General features: G+C 40.7%; 1 protein-coding gene across 1 annotated transcript in view; it reads left to right on the forward strand.

The window, feature by feature from the left end:
* The first annotated feature begins 14,940 nt into the window (after window positions 1-14,940).
* The window catches only part of CtsK1 (C1 family peptidase 26-29-p), a 41,432-nt gene continuing 36,776 nt past the window's right edge, over window positions 14,941-19,596 (forward strand). Inside the window, exon 1 of the mRNA XM_090371251.1 lies at window positions 14,941-15,075. Coding sequence (XP_090227377.1) covers window positions 15,021-15,075 — 55 coding nt within the window. The 5' untranslated portion in view covers window positions 14,941-15,020. The remainder of the gene's footprint in view (window positions 15,076-19,596) is intronic.

Raw genomic sequence — 19,596 nt, forward strand, 5'->3', positions numbered from 1 at the left:
GGGAATAATTTCGACATTGTTTATTTAGATTTCAGCAAAGCTTTTGACTCAGTCCCACATGAGCGGTTGCTTTATAAGCTGGAACAGGTTGGAATCACTGGGAAAATCCTTAGATGGATAGAAGGATGGCTTCAGGGCAGGAGGCAGAGGGTTGTGATAAATGGCTATTCCTCAGATTGGGTTGATGTAAGAAGTGGGGTTCCCCAAGGATCAGTATTAGGACCACTGTTGTTTTTAATTTTCATAAACGACATTGATGAAGGGATAGAGGGCGTGATGTCTAAATTTGCAGATGATGTTAAAATTGGTAGAGTAGTTAATGATCACTGTCAAGCTGAGCTTCTTCAGAGAGACCTAGATAGACTTCAAGAATGGTCAGAAAATTGGCAGCTGTGCTTTAATCCAACAAAGTGTAAGGTATTACACCTGGGAAACAGTAATCCTAAAATAACTTATTCACTTGGTGGAGTTCAACTAAACCCAGTACTGGAGGAAAGGGACTTGGGTGTTACGATACGGTCAGACATGAAATTCTCTGAGCATTGTAAACAGGTTGCAAGGAAGGCCTATGGTGTCCTATCGATGATCTATCGAACTTTTGCAAGTAGAGATAGGGACGTGATAATCCCATTATATAAGGCTTATGTTAGACCACACTTGGAATACTGTGTTCAAGTATGGAGACCGCACCTAAAGAAAGACATCGAGCTTCTTGAAAGGGTGCAAAGAAGGGTAACTCGCCTGGTGAGATCGGCAAAAGGGCGTCCTTATGAAGAAAGACTTCGAATATGTGGGTTGCAGAGACACCTTAGGGGAGATTTGATTGGTGTTTAAGGCTCTGAGAGGCATCAGTAAAATGAATGAGGACAAAATTTTCAAGATTATAAATGATGCTAGAACTAGGGGACATAAATTCAAGTTACGCGGGGAAATGTTTAGATTGGACTGCAGGAAGTTTTATTTTAGCCAGCGAGTTATAAATTACTGGAATAAGTTGCCTTCATGTGTGGTAGAGGCCGACAGTTTGGGGAAATTCAAAGGTCATCTGGATAGTACTTTCGGGTAAGGGAAGCGCATAGGATGATAGGATTAATTTCCTTTTTATTTAATTTTTAATTTCATTTTATTATTATTATTTATTTATTAATTATTATTATTTATTTATTTATTTAATTTTTGTTTTTATCATTGTTTTGTTCGGATTTTTTTTTTTTTTTTTTGGCTGGTGCAGCATAAGCCATAGGCTTTCTTGCGCCATACGGCCGTTACTAATACTAATACTAATACTAATAGGTATGAAGGAAGGAGATGAATCAAATTGGTCAACTTGATATCGATGTGGATGATCCTGCTCAGGTTGCGGACAATCTGAATAAGTGTTGTGCGTCTACATTCGCACATGACGAATTCTTTAAGGAAAGGGAACACCGAAAGTTTATTAAAATGTACCACGAAGCTAAATAATTTTGTAATAAGTAAGAGTAAATTGGAAAATAAATGCGAAAATTAAATGTAAGAAAGGCAACTGGTTTGGATGGCATCTATCCAATTATACAAAGGAAGGAGTTAAGCAAACCCTTAGTCATAATTATGAGAACATGCTTGGACCCAGGGAAAGTCCTCGTGGATTGGAAATTCGAGAATGTGTCCGCAATTCACAAAGCAGATCAAAGTGTGACATGATTAATTACAGACTTGTTAGCTTAATTTCTGTTCCAAGGAAAATAATGGAGTCACTGGTTAAAGAAGTAATGCAGAACCATCTAGACAGGAGAGTGGTTATACTTCAGTCACAGCATCGGTTAATCAAGGTTCATCTTGTTTAACCAATTTGATTGGATACTATGATGGAGCAACAAGTGGACCAATTTTTTGATATCATATACTTGGATTTCAGAAAAGTCTTTCATACTGTTGCACATAAAAGACTGCTGTGCAAATTGGAACAGTGTGGCATTATGGGCAAGTTACTGATATAGATAAAGGGAAAAAATAGAGTCAATGGACATTTCTCACTGTAATCATCTATTTACGAAGTCGGAGTCGAATATTTCTACGAATGTTTCCCCAATATCCAACTTGAAATTACCGCTGAAATATCAGAAACCAATGGAGTCCTGATCTTGGGCGTTTGGTTTTCCGAGGTTTGGGTCTCAGAAAGACTTAGTAGTAGTGGCATGTGATGCAAGAAAGCAAGTGTATGAGCTTATGCAGCATCAGTCAAAAATAATAATAATAATAATAATCACACCATTCCCTCCAAATGGCTGTCCAGTTGCTCCTTAAATTTATTCAACCTATCAACTTCCACAACGACAGATGGAAGTTTGTTCCAGCATTTAACCACCCGCTGGTTAAAGGCAAATTTCCCCACATCTATTCGACATCTGTCTTTTCTTAATTTGAATTTATGCTCCCTTAGGTTCGTAATCTGAACAAGTGGAAGGATCCCATCAGAATTCAGCGTGCTCAACCCATTCGAGGCTTTATACACCTCAATCAGATCACCGCGCAGGTGCCTAGTCTCCAGCCACTGCAATTTGCAGAACTTAAGCCTCTCTTGGTAAGAGGATCCCTTCATTCCCCCTCACCAATCTTGTTGCCCTTCTCTGTACACGCTCAAGCAAATCGACATCCTTCCTAAAATGAGGCCTCCAGACCTGTACGCAGTACTCAAGGCGTGGCCTGACCATTGCCTTATACAGAGGGATAATCACCTCCTTTTCCCTGCTAGCAAAATTCCTATATATCATTGACAAAATCCCATGACCTGCCCTGGCAGCCTGACTGCATTGCTCAGAAAACTTCATATCTGACTGCACAATTACTCCCAGGTCTAGTTCTTGAATAGAGCTTGAAAGATGAAGCAGTAGTAAAATTGCTTTATCTTTGAGAACGCAATGATCGCACCCACCCTATTTGGTTTCTCTCCTAACAGAATCCAAACTCTAGTCGCGTACCATATGAAGACAAAGTATTGTTTCATTGAGGGAATATTGTTTGCGTGCTTTTAAAATAAATTGTTTAGAAACCATATTGCAATTTTCATATTAATTGACTTACCCTTCTATACACTTAAAACTGTATCATTTTCTGCAAAATCTGTAATTGTGTTTAATTAAATAAAACAAAGTAACTTTTGTTTTATTCTTGGAAAAATTACTTAAAGTTGTAACTACCATCAGGGGTAAATGGAAGAGTTTTTGCTTTAGTAAAGGTGACTTGAGTAGTCTTAGACAGTTTTGAAATTCTATGCAGCGACTTATTTGGCCTATATTTCACACAATTTAGAAATATATACTTCATAAAAAGTTAAGTTGAAAGAACAGATATCAAGTTAAGCTTCGTCTGCATTATGAGAGAATTCAGTCACATTGATTACCTTTATAAGGTCTCAATTTTTTATAAATGCAAACCTGCCGAAATATGTATTCAAAACACTGAAGATCAATATAAAATAATATACATTATTAATTGGTAAAATCTCAATTTTGAAAATATATCTTCTATAATACTGGTAAAATTGATAGTGTTATAAGTAAAGTTGGTAAAATTGAAAGTCTATAATATTTCATACGGCATTTTCACGAAATTACATACCTTCAAGGAAATTTTTCGGATGATAGCAGATATCATGCATAAATTAACATATATCAAACAATGAGAAACATATGGAAGAGTGGAGCAGTATCTAAATTATCTGTCCATTATCTGAACGCCGTTTATCTCAGCATTATCTGAAAACAGCTGGGATACACTTCTGCTGTAACCTTGAAATATCTTCAGACAGGATGCTGTACACTGATAAAGGATGATTCCTTAACTTTATTTTAATCTCTTCCTATGATAGAACACAGCTGATAAATACTTTCAAAGGCAGCATTTTAAAAATATGATATACAGCATGCAACCCACATGAAAGTAGTGATGACAAATCATCATGAGGACCTTGAAGTCAGCATTAGCATTAGTAGTGGCATATGATGCAAGAAAGCAAGCTTATGCAGCATCAGCCAAAAACAACAACAACAACAAAAAAAAACCCTCCCATTTCACCCCTCCATTCGTTTCAAATGCCTGTCCAGCTCAGCCTTAAATTTATTTAGGCTATCAACTTCCGCAACAAAAGATGGAAGTCAATTCCACCAATCAATCACCCGCTGGCCAAAGGCAAATTTCCGCACATCTATTCTACAACTGTCTTTCCTCATTTTGAAACTGTGTTCCCTCAAGTTCTTAATCTGAGCAAGAGGAATAATCACATAGTGTGACATAGTGACATAGTGTTTTTTGACAAGCGGCACCGGTGCTTTCGCACAACTCCGCATTTGAATCTCTTGTGAAGTAAGACAGTACAGTACTGTCAAGGCCAGATATCATATGTTAGTGTATGTTCATGTTTGCTTAGTGCGGGTTATGTTGTTCATCTGGCCGCTTAGCCTAGGGTCTGTGGAACACCACAGACTGCTAGTTACCGTCACTGGCACTGGGAGCCGGACCAGGTATGTGGAAAGAGAACTCTGGCTGGCCGACCCTGGGGTTAGCCTGAGCTTCCCAGGGAGGGCCGAGAAAAAAAAAAAAATAATAATAAAATAAAATAAAAAGAATAATAATAAATAATATAAAAAAATAAAATAAATAAATAAAATAAAATAAATAAAAATAAAAAAATAAATAAAAAAAAAAAATTTTTTTTTTTTTTGAAATAGGAGAAGGGGTGAGAGATTGAGGAGAAGAAAGAAGGTAAGCAGAAGAGAGAGGGTGAGGTAGGGTGGGCTCCCCCCTGGGGGGAGCCCACCCTACCTCAGGAAGAAGAGAAAAGGTTGTGAGGTCAAGTGACCCACAAAGTCAGATTGCCTAATAGCATGATCCTGCATTTGAAAGTCAAATGCCAGCCCCACTCCCAGAGGAGTATTTATATGAGTTCCTGCACAAGTAGGAAAATCAGATATTGTCATACACCTTGAAGAGAAGAGGTGCCAGCAAGTGAGTGGGTCCCACAATGGGCAGGGGGCCCAGGGTCAACAATTTAATCTTCTTCATCCAAGGGTGACTTGTAGGCAATGAGCAGTGTCCCACACTGGGACTTGGATAATCTTCTCTTAGGGGATGAGAGGAGGCACATGGATTCATGAAACTCAAGGATTGCTTGGAGTTCTTGTGGCTATTGTAGAAAAGTCCTTTTTGGGTTCGTGGGTTTGTCAGATAGCTTCCTTTGTGAACGTCGAGAGATTCCTGTTAGGTCATGACAAAGATCAATATTCTGTTTGTGTTTTCTTTGATTCCATTCAGGATATGTTCTGTGAATTGAGTTTTGGGTTCATTATAAGATGGGGGTGCGTTGAACAGTTTGCTGTAGGTGAATTTGACGCATTTCAAATACAGTCTGGGCAAAAGTAGTGAAGGCTTTGTAGTTGGTTTCGTCAATTATGTAGAGGTGTTCCTGCCCACTGGGTATATTTCCAGTTTTGGTAATTAGGAGACTTCTGGGTAAATCATAAAGAGGGCAATTATACATGAGGTGAATCCAGTCTTCATTGTCACCGCATGTGCAGAGAGGAGAATCGGTGAGACCCAGGGCATGCAGCTTGGCCCGAAACGATCCATGACCAGTGAGGAAGAACGAGACGTGAAGGCCTGGTGAGTACCACGGAGGAGGTTTTGGTGCAGTTATCATAACTTGTGGAAGAAATCTTTTAGTTGTTTCACCTTTGGTTGTTTGCTCCCAAGATCTTTGCCAATGCTGGAAGAGCTTAGTGTAAATCTGTTTCATTTCGTTTTTTGGATCATTAGCTAGATCGAGTGTTATATCCAGAATGGTGATGGCAATTCCTCTCTTTATGCGGTATGCAAGGCCGCGACGAATAACCTCCAGGTCCAGAGGAAGAGTGCCTGCTAAGACCTGCAGGGCAGGATTACTGACTGTGCGGCATGCTCTAGTCACAGTGAGTAGGATATTGCGTTGAATTGTATGTAGCTTTGCTTTATTACGTGCAATGATGGCACGAGGGAACCATATGGCTGCACCATAGCACACAGCTGGTAAGAAGATGGTTTTATAAAGTAGCATGAGAGTCCTCCTCTTCAAACCCCAGTCTGCTCTGCTAATTCTTACGATCATGGCAGTATAACGACGTATTTTATTGGAGAGGTAATTAAGATGAGGTAAGAATGTTAATCGGGAGTCAAAGGTTACTCCTAGATATTTTAGTTCTGTTTTGAGTTGCAATGTCTGCCCAGAGATTTTAATTTGGGGTGGTCTTCTTATGTCCAAGGATCCTTTGAGGAGGATTGTCTTCGTTTTTTCCCCAGAGATGACTAACTTGTGGTTGTTTGCCCAATTTTGGAGGATCGTTAAGGCAGGGGAGGCAATTTGCTCAAGCTGAGTTCTAGAATCAGCTTTGATAAGGAGGATGAGGTCATCTGCATAGGCCATGCAGTCCACAGGACCCAAATCCATAAGAAGAAATTCATCTAGTATCAAGTTCCAGAAGTAGGGCCCAAGAACCGAGCCCTGTGGACACCCTCTAACAACTGGTCGGGAGGTTTTCTGAAAATTTGTTTGAACAGTGACTGAGCGGTTGAAGAGGTAGTTCTGGAGACAGCGGTAGAGGTTGAGTGGAATATTGATTTGACGTAATCTCCTGACAATGCTGGGCCACCAGATGGAATCGAAGGCACCAGCAAAGTCAATGGAAATAGCCAGTAGATATTTTTCTGTGGTTGAGTTTGCTGTGTTGAGCAGATTGTTCATAGCATCTTCAGTGGAGCATCCTGGCTTAAAGCCATACTGCTTTGGAGAGTCTAAGTTGGCTGTCTGGTAGTAGGTGGATAATCTGGATTGAAGCAGCCGCTCCATTACCTTTCCCAAGACCGGGAGAAGAGCAATGGGGCGGTAAGATTTGGGTAGAGTAGGATCTTTATCTGGACCTTTTAGGATGAGTCGAAGCACTGCCTGTTTCCAAGAATCAGGGAAAATTCCTTTCGCAAGGCATTTGTTGAATAGTGCTAATAGGTGGTTTGGGAGATGTGTTGCTGCTTTCTTGATGACCTCAACCTCAATATTATCATGACCAGGGCATTTATTCATTTTTGTTCTGTCAAGTGCTTTGTTCATTTCCTCAGAGGTGAAAGGAGGTTCTATTTTATTGTTGGAGAAGGCCTGGTTGTCTTGTTTAATTTGCTTTTGTTCATCATTGAGGGGACTCTCATCTGTCTGAAGTAGGGCATTCAGAATATTATTCATGGATTCAGCCCATGTGTGTGTTGGATTGCCATCAGGAGTCAGGGTTGCATTTAACATCTCTCCCCTGGGCAGCTTGTTCATAACAATGCGATAAACGACCCCCCAAGGATCTGCGTTACCAGTGGTTGTCACAAGGTTCTGCCAAGACACTTTCTTTTTCTGCCGAATGAGGCTTGTGTAGTCGTTACGATATCTTCTATATGCTTCCCGTAGAGCCTGGACCTCAGCAGGAGGCCAGGAGTGCCTCGCTCTCTGGAAGGCTTTTCGGGCAGTGTGGACTTGCCGCCTTAGGTTTTCTAGTTCCCTGCACCACCAAGGGACAGCCTTTAGGTGCTTCTGACGTTTTTTCATAGTTCTCTCACATGCTTGTTGGAGTGTGCTTGTTAGGAGGGAGAGGTGCTCCTGTGGATCAAGATGGTTTAGTTGGGATGTATCCATTTGTAGCTTTGATTTTATATTGTCCTTGAAGGCATTGCAGTCAGCTGTTTTGGTGGAGTATCTGATGATATCGTGGTAGGTGGGAGGAGTACTATCAAGTTGTCTAGATAGATGGAAGGAGATGGCCCTGTGGTCTGAGGTGGTCCAGGCCTCATGAACAATCCATGATGAGAACTTTTGTGCTATGGACCGTGTGGCGAGCGTAACGTCAATGTTGCTTTCCCACAGGGTATTGCTGAAGGTAGAAAGGTGATGTGGTTTGTTAAGGACTTCAAATGGGGAAGATGAAAGGAAATCTTCTAATTGCTGTCCATTCTGGGAAACTATGTGGCCATCCACACGGCTATGCCACAAGCGAGATCTACAATTGGCATCCATCGTTACTAGGATTTTGCTGGAAGGTAAGAGGGTTATGACTGACTGGAGATATTCAATATATGTTGCGATATCAGTTCGTGGTCGGCAGTACAACGAGACTACGTGCAGAGAGCCTTGTTGGCAGATAATGTGTGCACAAACACCAAAGGGGGTGCATAAGGAGTCGATCTTTGTGACTGTAATTGTTGTATTCCTAATAATGATGGCTGCCCATGGAGTATCTGTGGTTGTCTCAATGATCCTATAAGCGCGAGGGTAGCCCTGTACCCGTCCCTTGTGGGTGTAGGGCTCTTGAACGCAAAGGATATCAATTTCTTCTTCATCCATTTTCATTCTAATTTGTTCGACAACATTTCTAGCTCTTTGGGCATTCAGTTAGAGAATTTTGAGGACGTTGGTGGAATGGCGATTATGGTGTACAGCCATAGTCGGTTTTGTTATGGATGGTTCTCAATACCCTTAAATAGATTGGACATTTGACATCCCGGATGGAGTGATTGGGATCCATTTTTGCTGCTTTGCAATTGGCGCAGTTAGGGGCTCGATGTTTGTTTGGACAATTGTTGTAGGTGTGTCCGCGTTCAGCACAGTGGCCACAGGTGAAGTCTTGTCGGGCACAGACATGGGATGTGTGTCCAAATCGGAGACATTTAAAGCACTTGATGGTAGGTATGTGCTCCTTGAACCGGCAAGAGCTCCAGCCAATAAATATTCGTTGTTGTTGGAATAATATTTGCCATATCTTCGGGGAGAGTTCGACTACCCAGTTGCAACAAGTACCCGATCTGGATTTGGTGGGGTACTTGACTTTAAGTTCACTTTGAATTTCATGTCTAGTGATATTATCAGCAAGGTTCCTGTCATATATTTCCTCAAGGAGGTCATCTTTGGAAATTCCTTTTTCGACATCGAAGATTACAATTGATGGGCCTTTTGGTTTGGGTATCTCAGCGCTAAGACCCAGTTCATTTATCTGTGGGATTTGAATAATGTTTTCTGCATCTTTTTTGGAAGCAGTCTCAATGATGATTCCAGAATTACGGATTTTTCTGAGGCTTTTAATTTTTATGGTTTTCATTTGAGGTTTCAAGTTGGTAGTAACAACCTCCTTGACAGCCTCGCTTGAAGTAAAGCAACCCTCTTGGGTCGCACGAAGGATGACTAGGTTTTGTTCTCTATTCTGTCTGGTGTTGGGAGGGGCAAATAGCTTATCTGCCATTGGTTGGATCCTCTGCGCATCTGAATAGGACCGGGGGCGCTGTGGCATTTCACTTGGTTCCCGGTTCTTGGTCTGGTGATAATCATTAACTGTGATATTCGGTTCACTGTCCATAAGGTGGCAGTCAGTGTGATTGGGAGGATGGGCATTAATTTTTGGCCGCTGTACCATAGCAGCATAGGTTGATTCTGGGATAGGTGTAGGGAGAAGTGCTGGTCGTGTCTGGCGGTTTGATTGTGCTGTCAGATCTGGGAGGAAAGAGTTCTGAGTGCTATGGCTGGTCCAAGCTGGACTGCTGAGGGCCTTTGTCAAAGTATAATCACATCAGCATTCAGTTTGCTCAACCCATTCAAGGCCTTATACACCTCAATGAGATCACCTCACCGGTGCGGTGCCTACATCCCATGGCGCCTCCATAGCCAGGTGGGCAGGAGCAGCAGTGCGTGCACGCGCTTCTTGATTAGACCAGGGTTCGAGCCCGTAACCACCAAATACGGAGGATGCGGAAAGGCCAGGGAATGATCCTAAAAACCAAATAACAAAACAACCTACACTCCAGGCGCTGCAATTTGCAGAACATAAGCCTTTCTTGGTAAGAGCACCCCTTTGTTCCCCTCACCAATCTTGTTGCCCTTCTTTGTATTCGTTCTAGCAACTCTACATCCTTCCTAAAATGAGGCATCCAGACTTGTACACAGTACTCTAGGTATGGCGTGACCAATGTCTTGTACAACAGGATAATCACCTCCTGACCCTGCTAGCAAAATTCCTATATATCATTGACAAGACTCCATGACCTTCCCTGGCAGTCAGTTTGCACTGCTCAGAAAATTTCATATTTGACTGCACAATTACCCCCAAGTCTTTTTCACTTTCCACTTCCCTGAGTGTGGTACCACACAGTTGGTGTTTCTCTTGGGTTATTGCTACCCATATGCAGTACTTTGCATTTGTCAATGTTAAATTTCAGTTGCCACTTCTCAGCCCACATGCCCAACTTGTCTAGAACCAGTTAGAGTAGCATACTGTCTTTGCTGTAGTTAACAACCCTGCCAATCTTTCTATCATGTGAAAACGTGGACATTAATCCTGATATACCTTCATCAATATTGATGAACACGCAAAACAACAATGGGCCCAGCAGTGAACCCTGGGGAACTCCAGTAACAACATTTGTCCATGAAGAGCAGTATCCATTGATTGCCACTCTCTGTCGTCTCCCACTCAACCGTCCCTTTATCCATTGTAGCAAATTACCTTTAATGCCATATCTCTCCAATTTGTATAGCAATCTTCCATGAGCATCAGTATCAAAAGCTTTCCTGAAATCCAAGTAGTGTATATGATATCAAATTTATTTTTGACATTCTTTTTTTTTTTTTTTTTTTTATGAAAACCCTAAACAAGAAAGGTATCAAAACCTATAGCACTTAGTACCGTGCATGGGTTGAAAGAGAAGTATGGGGAAAGGGGGATGCCGGAAACTTTGCTCTAGAGACTAAACATGGGTTTCACCACTTCAAGCCTCCAATAAGCAAAGTGGTGGTATTTCACCGGTTGATGAAAGTCATCTATCACCTGTTCCTTTATGACCACATCATAGTATCCAATCAAATTGGTCACACAAGACCTACCTTTTACAAACCCATGTGTCTTAACGATTTCTGCAGTCTAGTCTAGATGATCCTGTAATGCCTCTCTAACCACTGACTCCATTATTTTCCCCTGACCACAAGTTAAACTAACAGGTCTGTAGTTACTTGGGTCACCTTTTGAACCCCATTTGTGATTTTGTGATACATTTGTATGCCTCCAGTCCATGTGGACCTCCCCTAAGTCCAAGGAAGCTCTCATAATTATGGCTACGGGTTTGCTTACTTCCTTTGCTGCCTCCTTTAATGTAACTGGATAGATCCTGCCCATCCCAAGTGCCTTCCTTATATTTAACCAACAATTTCTCCTCCACTTTGCTCTCAGTTATTACAAAATCACTTAGCTCCCTGTTAGAATTTTATTAAACTCCTTTCATTCCCCTCCTTGAATAACTCCTAATGTGTGAATGTAGAGGCAAAAAACTCATTCACGTTATCAGCTACTAGTCCAATCATCTATATTAAGTGGAACAATCTATCTGAGCAGGATCATTAACAGTCGAACCATCGATATCAAGTGGACCAATCTGATTCAACCCCTTTCTTCTAGAGTTTACATAACTAAAGAACTCTTTGCTGTTTTTCTTTACATCCTTTGCCAAAGATTTCTCGTGATCTGCCATCGCCTGGCTAACCTCATTTGTGACTTGATTACAGACAAGCTTATATCTACCATAGGCGTCTGTGTCACCTGATAATTTATATGCATCCCATACATGTTTCTTGAAATGAAAAGCCTGGAAAGGTTGAGCAGATGGGCTGAGAGGTGGCAAATGAAGTTTAACATTGACAAATGTAAAGTACTACACATGGGAAACAGCAACTCCAGAGCAACGTATCAACTGTGTAGTACTACACTGACAGTGGTAGAGAATGAAAGGGACTTGGGGGTGGTTGTGCAGGCAGATATGAAGTTCTCTGAGCAGTGCAGACGGGCTGCAAGAGTAGCTCATGGAGTATTGTCAATGATATACAGGAATTTTTCCAGCAGGGATAAGGAGGTGATTATTCCATTGTATAAGGCAATGGTCAGGCCACACCTAGAGTACTGTATACAGGTCTGGAGGCCTCATTTCAAGAAGGATGTAGAGCTGCTGGAACGAGTACAGAGAAGGGCAACAAGATTAGTGAATGGAACAAAGGGGTGCTCTTACGAAGAAAGGCTTGAGTTTTGCAAATTACACTGTCTGGAGACTAGGCACCAGCGAGGTGATCTGATAGAGGTGTATAAAGCCTTGAATGGTTTAAGCATGCTCAATGCTGATGGGATTCTTTCTCTAGCTCAGAAAAATCACCTGAGAGGGCATAAATTCAAATTGAGGAAAGACAGATGTAGGATAGACGTGCGGAAATTTGCCTTTAGCCAGCGGGTGGTTGGTTGGTGGAACAGAGTTCCATCATCCCTTGTGGTGGAGGTTGATAGCCTAAATAAGTTTAAGGCTCAGCTGGACAGGTATTTTGAACGAACAGAGGGGTGAAGTGGAAGTGGGTTTTTTTTTTTTTTTTTTGGCTGATGCTGCATAAGCTTGCTTTCTTGCATCAAATGCCTCTACTAATGCTAATGCTAATGCTAATGCCTAGTAGCCTCCAAGATTAAGTCGAATTGATCGACAAGGCTCTCATAATATATTCCCTCCTAACCTGTCTGGCCAGAATTGCAAACACTTTCACATTCAAACCTAACTCGCGACGTTTTTTCAACATTGACCTGTACTTGTTGAGTAAATCTGCAGATCTCTTACTCTTAATGTCATTATTCCAACGTGTACAACAATATCAACTTTTGTGCCCTTTAAAGGTGTGCATGTGCATTTTATTAAACTTCTGGCATTCCCCTCCCTGAATAACTCCTCATATGTGAATGTAGATGCAAAATCCTCATTGAGTTTATCAGCTGCTTGGGCAGGATCTTCAGTAGTCAAATCGTCTATGTCAAATCATCTAATAATCTGACTGATCCCCTTCCTTATAGAGTTTACATAAGTAAATAACTCTTTGCTGTTTTTCCTTGCATCCTTTGCCAAAGATTTCTCGTGATCTGCCTTCGCCTGCCTAACCTCCTTTGCGACTTGATTACAGACAAGCTTATATCTGCCATAGGCTTCTGTGTCACCTGATAATTTATATGCATCCCATACATGTTTCTTCTCTGCCACGCGCGTTATTAATTCCTCTGACATCCATTTAGGCCTAAAGCTTGAAAAGCATTTCTTAGTTGGAATGAAAAGCCTAGTAGCTTCCAAGATTAAGTCCCTGAAGGCTTCTCATTTAGAATTCAATATTGGTAACATCCTCAGTTGATCCCACTGCACAGAATTTTAAAACTGTCTGAGACCTCTGTAGTCACCTTTACGAAAGCAAAAGCCCTTCCTACAAAAAACCCTACCATAGAATATTGTTCCTTTATCATGGCACTCTCAAAACTTCTCTCAAGCTTCCAGACTCAATTTAAAAGAGTGCAGTGAGGTCAACTGATGACAATTCTCTTACAAAAAACCTGCACTCTCTGTCTCATCGATCTTGAGTTTTTTCTGCATGCCTTTTCTGTAGATACCTCCATAGGTACTGTTCCCTATGACACTCTCTTCAAAACCAACCGGAACATGTGCTGCAAACGATCAGCTTCCATTCATCATCCTACTGCAAGCTCACAGAATCAACCTTTTCTGTCCTAGGGTAGCATCATCATCATTCCATTTTATCAGGTGAACAAGACCTGAGTTCGAATCACGTCGATGACGTGAGGAATTTTTTTATCTGCGTTTTTTACAATGTGGCTGAGTTAGTTATTCTTAAACGAGGGTGGATTGATATTTTCTTCTGTCAACTTATGTTTTTCTTCCAGCAACTGAAAATCGATCCCAGTGCACACATGGAAATTTACAGACAATGTACAGAAAATATGTACGGCTAGAAGAAAACCTGGAAGACAAAGGCGGAGATGGATAGAAGAAATTCATGAGTTTTTGAGTAGTAAATGGATGGCCAGTGCTCAAAACAGAAGGAACTGGAAAGTTGCTGGAGAGGCCTTCATCCTGCAGTGGATTGAAAATGGCTGACGATGATGATGATGTACGGCGTAATATTGTCTTAGTCACTAATGCTCTTAAAACCGCATTAGCGACTAAGACCATAACAAACAAACAACTTTTTTCTTCCCTCATTTATGTCTTCTACTTTTGTTTTTATTCTGAGCTGGTAGCACAGTGGTATCGTCACCATTCTCCCCACACCAGGTGGAAAGTGCCCGGGTTCGATTCCTGTCGATGAACTTTTATGGTCTTTTTTTCATTCCGTGGCTGAGTTAGTCGCCCTCAAGGGTAGATAGCAAGGTTTTTTTCCTCAACCACATTTACCTGCTTTGCAGAGGAGCCAGAAGATAACTGTCGACATTAGACTTGAGCTTCTGTACATTATAATTTTAGTCGATTTGCCTTATGGTACAACACACTTGGGTATTTGAAGTGACTTTCTAGGTGACCCTAATATAACAGATTAGTTTTTTCTTCTCAGTTTTCTGGAACAACCTTCCTTCACATGTATTTTCTGAAAATTATAATCTACAGAAGCTGAAATCTAATGTCGATAGTTATCTTCAGGCTTCTCAACTTACAACGTACTCGCTGTACTAAGAACTTAGGTTTTAATATCCTTCATGTTTGTAGTTGTCATAAAAAAAAAAAAAAAAAAACTTACAAAAGGCAGGTACACTTTTACATCCATTAATGGTGAAATAATGCTTATCTGTTTATGATCCATTCATTTTAGATATTTCTCATTAATTCTGTTATCGTTTAAGGTACAGATGTAGACAATAACCATATGTAAGTATTTCGTCAGTAGCAATTTTTCTTATGAGAATCATTTTGGTTTGAAAATGCAATGTTGTTATGGCGTTACTTTCGAGGGAAACAGTCCATCTGAATTTGTGTTTTATCAGTCTCATGATTCACAGATAATTCTAAGTACAGAGGGCACTGTGGTCTGCTAGCTATAAATAATAGGGATTAAGAATGGGCGCGTGACTTGTGTTATATGATTTAGTGGGTTAGGTTGGAAGGAAAAAAAAAATTAAAAAGCTCACATTATGGGGAAAAAAAATTTATTACTTTTATCATGTTTTTTCCTTTTTGTGTATTTCCGTAAGTATTTATTTTCGAAATCTTTAGTTTGTAAAACTGCTGAGTTAAGCTTTCTGCTCTGATGATTTTTCCACTTTATAAATCTTTAAAGGGATAAACATCTCCCTTGTTTTTAATATGGTGTATTTGTGTTCCAGTTTCCTATTATCTATGTTTGGATTTGTTATTATCTTCATTACTCTTGCTATTGTTATTGTTATCGGTGGCATATCACGCGATTTTTGCCACGAGGCAACGATTATTGTTTATTTTGATGTAATCCATTTTTTTGAAGCCCCCCTCTCGGAGCTCAGGGCCTTGTTGCATCATCTGCACCGATATTATTATGTAGAGTAAAATCTAAAGAATCGCTGAATGTTATTTAAATGTAATCATTATTTGTATAAATAAATTGTGCTGTATACTATAATGAAGTCAATTGAAGTTGATTAAATGACATCGTTTTCATTGCATCTCATTATGAATGCCTGTACAACGAGCTGCCTTTTCGTTACACTTCACATAAGTAATGCATCCCGAACAGAGAAAACTGAGAATAAGTAACAACAGTTACTTATCCACCACCACCTGGGTGGATACCACCACCACCCAGGCTGCTGTTTCTGGGTGGTGGTATATTTGGCCCTTTGTCGGTGGGTAGGTTCAGCGCCGGACCAAGGTATTTCGGCGTCCCGTGCAGAGAGAATTTTTTGCGCCCATTTATTAAGGATATATATTTAAATATAGATTTGGGGGGGGGGGTTAGTAGTGGTAGTGGCACGTGATGCAAGAAAGCAAGTGTATGAGCTTATGCAGCATAACCAAAAAAAAAAAAAAAAAAATCACACCGTTCCCTCCAAATGCCTGTCCAGTTCCTCCTTAAATTTATTTAACCTATCAACTTCCACAACGACAGATGGAAATTTGTTCCAGCAATTAACCACCTGCTGGCTAAAGGCAAATTTCCGCACATCCATTCTACATCTGTCCTTTCTTAATTTGAACTTATGTCCCCGTAGGTTCGTAATCTGAACAAGTGGAAGGATCCCATCAGAATTCAGCGTGCTCAACCCATTCAAGGCCTTATAGACCTCAATCAGATCACCGCGCAGGTGCTTAGTCTCCAGCCACTGCAATTTGCAGAACTTAAGCCTCTCTTGGTAAGAGGATCCCTTCATTCCCCTCACCAATCGTGTTGCTCTTCTCTGTACACGCTCAAGCAAATCTATATCCTTCCTAAAATGAGGCCTCCAGACCTGTACGCAGTACTCAAGGCGTGGCCTGACCATTGCCTTATACAGAGGGACAATCACCTCCTTTTCCCTGCTAGCAAAATTCCTATATATCATTGACAAAACCCCATGACCTGCCCTAGCAGCCTGTCTGCATTGCTCAGAAAACTTCATATCTGACTGCACAATTACTCCCAGATCTTTTTCATTTTCTACCACCTTAAGTGTAGTACCACACAGTTGGTACGTTTCTCTGGGGTTACTTCTACCCATATGCAGTACTTTCCATTTGTCAAGGTTAAACTTCAGTTGCCACTTCTTAGCCCATCTGCCCAAATTATCTAGATCCTGTTGCAGTAGCACACTGCCATTACTGTCATTAACAACCCTGGCAACCTTTGTGTCATCTGCAAACTTCGACATTAAGCCTGATATACCTTCATCAATATCATTTATAAATACACAAAACAACAGTGGACCCAACACCGAACCCTGTGGGACTCCACTAATAACATTAGTCCAAGAAGAGCAGCACCCATTGATTACCACCCTCTGTCTTCTCCCACTTAACCATCCTTTTATCCATTGTAGCAACTTACCCTTAATACCATTCTGCTCCAATTTGTACAGTAGTCTTCCATGCGCAACAGTGTCAAAAGCTTTTTTTGCCTCATTGTTCTGCTGTTCTTGGCACCTTGGGCAAGGGCTCTACTACTAGCCCATACCTTAATCCGACATTGGGTAGGTTTTCAAGTTGAACTGAGAAATGGCAGTCGAAATTCAATGTTTGCAAATGTAATATATTTCATTTGACAGTTCAACTTAAGCATAATAAAAATGTGGGTATTGCAGGGTTTGAAAAAACAGAAAAGAAAATAAGCATAATCACAGATAGGTCTATGGTCATTATCATGGACCAAGGTATTTCGGCGCTCCGGGCAGAGAGATTTTTTTTGTGCCCATTTATTAAGGATATATATATATATACACACACACACACATACAAGTTTTTTTTTTTTTTTTTGCTTCATTGTTGTGCTGTTTTTGACACCCTGCTAGCCCATACCTTAATCTGGCACTGGGTGGGTTTTCAAGTTGGGCTGAGAAATGGCAGTTGAAATTCAACACTTGCAAAGCAAGGTACTGCATTTGACAGTTCAACTTCAGCATAAGCAAAAATATGTCTATTGCAGGGTTTGAAAAAAAGTAATAAATAAATAAAGCATAATCACAGAAAGGTAGCAAACATAGTAAAGAATGTGGTATTGCATCCTTTTTCTGCATATCCAAAATTTTTCTTCAGGTGAAAGTGGCTGTGGACAGTATCATTCATAATTTTCCAATATTTTTTTTTTTTTTGTTGTAAACTACTACATTTTATGTGTAGATGGCCTTTAAAAACAGCTCCTTGTATTGAATTTTTTGTCAACCTATTTTGTTCAAATGTGACTTACAAGTATTAATAATAAGGGAAGTTGGCCAGGATCTATAAAATGTTTTTGCCATAGTTCATTACAATGATATTCATTGTAATGAGATTTTACTGTATATGTATTTGTTGTTATTATTTGCATTTGTGAAACAAGATCCTTTAATTTGTTATGTTTATTGTTGCATTACTATAAATAAATTTGAGAATGAAAGATTAATTTGCAGACTTTTTATTTTATTTATTTTGTTATTACTGACAAACACATTGATGTGGAAGTGCTTGACGTTGGCATACTATTAATAATATACATAATATAACAAATATTGTATAAGTGATGTATGCACTGAGTAGACAGAAATCATGGGATACCAACCTAGTAATGGGTAGGCCCACCTGGATAAGGGCAGTTTTGCCTGGATAAGGGCAGTCACATGCCGAAGCATTGAGTCCACTAGTTCAAGAAAGCATTCCACAGATATTTCCATCCTTGCTTGCCACCACTGTCCATAATTCCATTGCATTCCTGGGTGGAGGATCCAAAGCTCGAATGACCATTCCACAGCATCCCAAAGATGCCACACAGGGTAACACGTTCAGTGAATGGGGGGGGCCATTCTATGGTGGTAAAATCTGCGGAATGTTCTTTGAACCATGTTCTCTAGTCCTGCTAGAAGAGTTCATTTCCCTGTGGGTGCATAATGACCATGAAGGAATGCAGATGGTCTGCAAGTCTGGGCACGTAACCTTTACCATTCAGAGATGCGTCTAGACGTACCAGAGGTCCCAATGTATCCCACAATTGAACAAGCCCCAGACCATACTGACTGTCCACCTGCCTGAACAGTTCCCTGTTGACATGACGGATGCATAGCTTTGTGTAGTTTCCGCCAGATATGCACCCTCCTGTCCACTCGAAATAACTGGAAATGGGACTCATCAGACCGAGAGACCCATCTCCAATCATCCGAGGTCCAGTGCCGATGTTCTTTTGCCCAGTTGAGACGTAGAGTCCTGTGTTGTGGCGTTAGCAATGGGACTCTGGTGGGTCGGCAGCTCCCATAACCTCTTGTAGCCAATGATCGCCTGATGGTCTTGGTGGAGACGTTTCTGGCACCTCCCTCGTTGAAGTTGGCCAGCGGTGATTTGTGCCACTGTCATTCTCCAGTTGGCTGAAACAGTGTGAGACAGTCGTTGATGGCCACGTTCATCCATCACCTTTCTTCCCCCATAGTGCTGTCCACAATGGGATGTTATTCCAGAAATGGCGTATTTCCGATTCACTCTTGGTACTGTACAGAGTCACTAACAGAGTGACCCATGCATAGGGCACCCACTGTAATCTCTCTTTCAAAGTTGGTTAACTCATGATGCTTATCCATACTGACATTGAATTACCGTCTATGTGAATGCAGTGATGTAGTGTACCTATATACCTGCCAAGCAGTGTGTTCATCCATTAGCGAGACAGGTGACAGTGTCGCATTGCTCAGGAACAAAGTATCCCATGGTTCTGTCCTTTCAGTGTAGTAAAGCATAAGGTAAGTGAGCTACAGACTAGTGAAACGTTTGTAGGATAGTGGAATTGTCCTTTCTCTTTTGTTTTTATTGCCCTAGCGTGAGTAAAAATATTCAAACTACAGCCATCTGTATAGAACCAAAGTAGAGTGGTAACCCATAATAAATAGTAGTATACTTTTCCCCGTGCACCTTCTTCCAAAGCATTGTTTAACTCTTTCAGAAAATGGCAACTGATGAACAAAATTTGAGAACTTGATTGACTTGAAGAAATTTTGCCAGTGGCTGCAATGGCCATATGTCATTGGAGAAAGAGGAAGTGGATGTTGAATTTACTCCAGTTTTGTCTATTTTCTCAATTCT

This window comes from Mastigoproctus giganteus, chromosome 4, assembly GCF_048544385.1.
Source record: "Mastigoproctus giganteus isolate SK-2022 chromosome 4, ASM4854438v1, whole genome shotgun sequence".
NCBI classification, from domain to species: Eukaryota; Metazoa; Arthropoda; class Arachnida; order Uropygi; family Thelyphonidae; genus Mastigoproctus; species Mastigoproctus giganteus.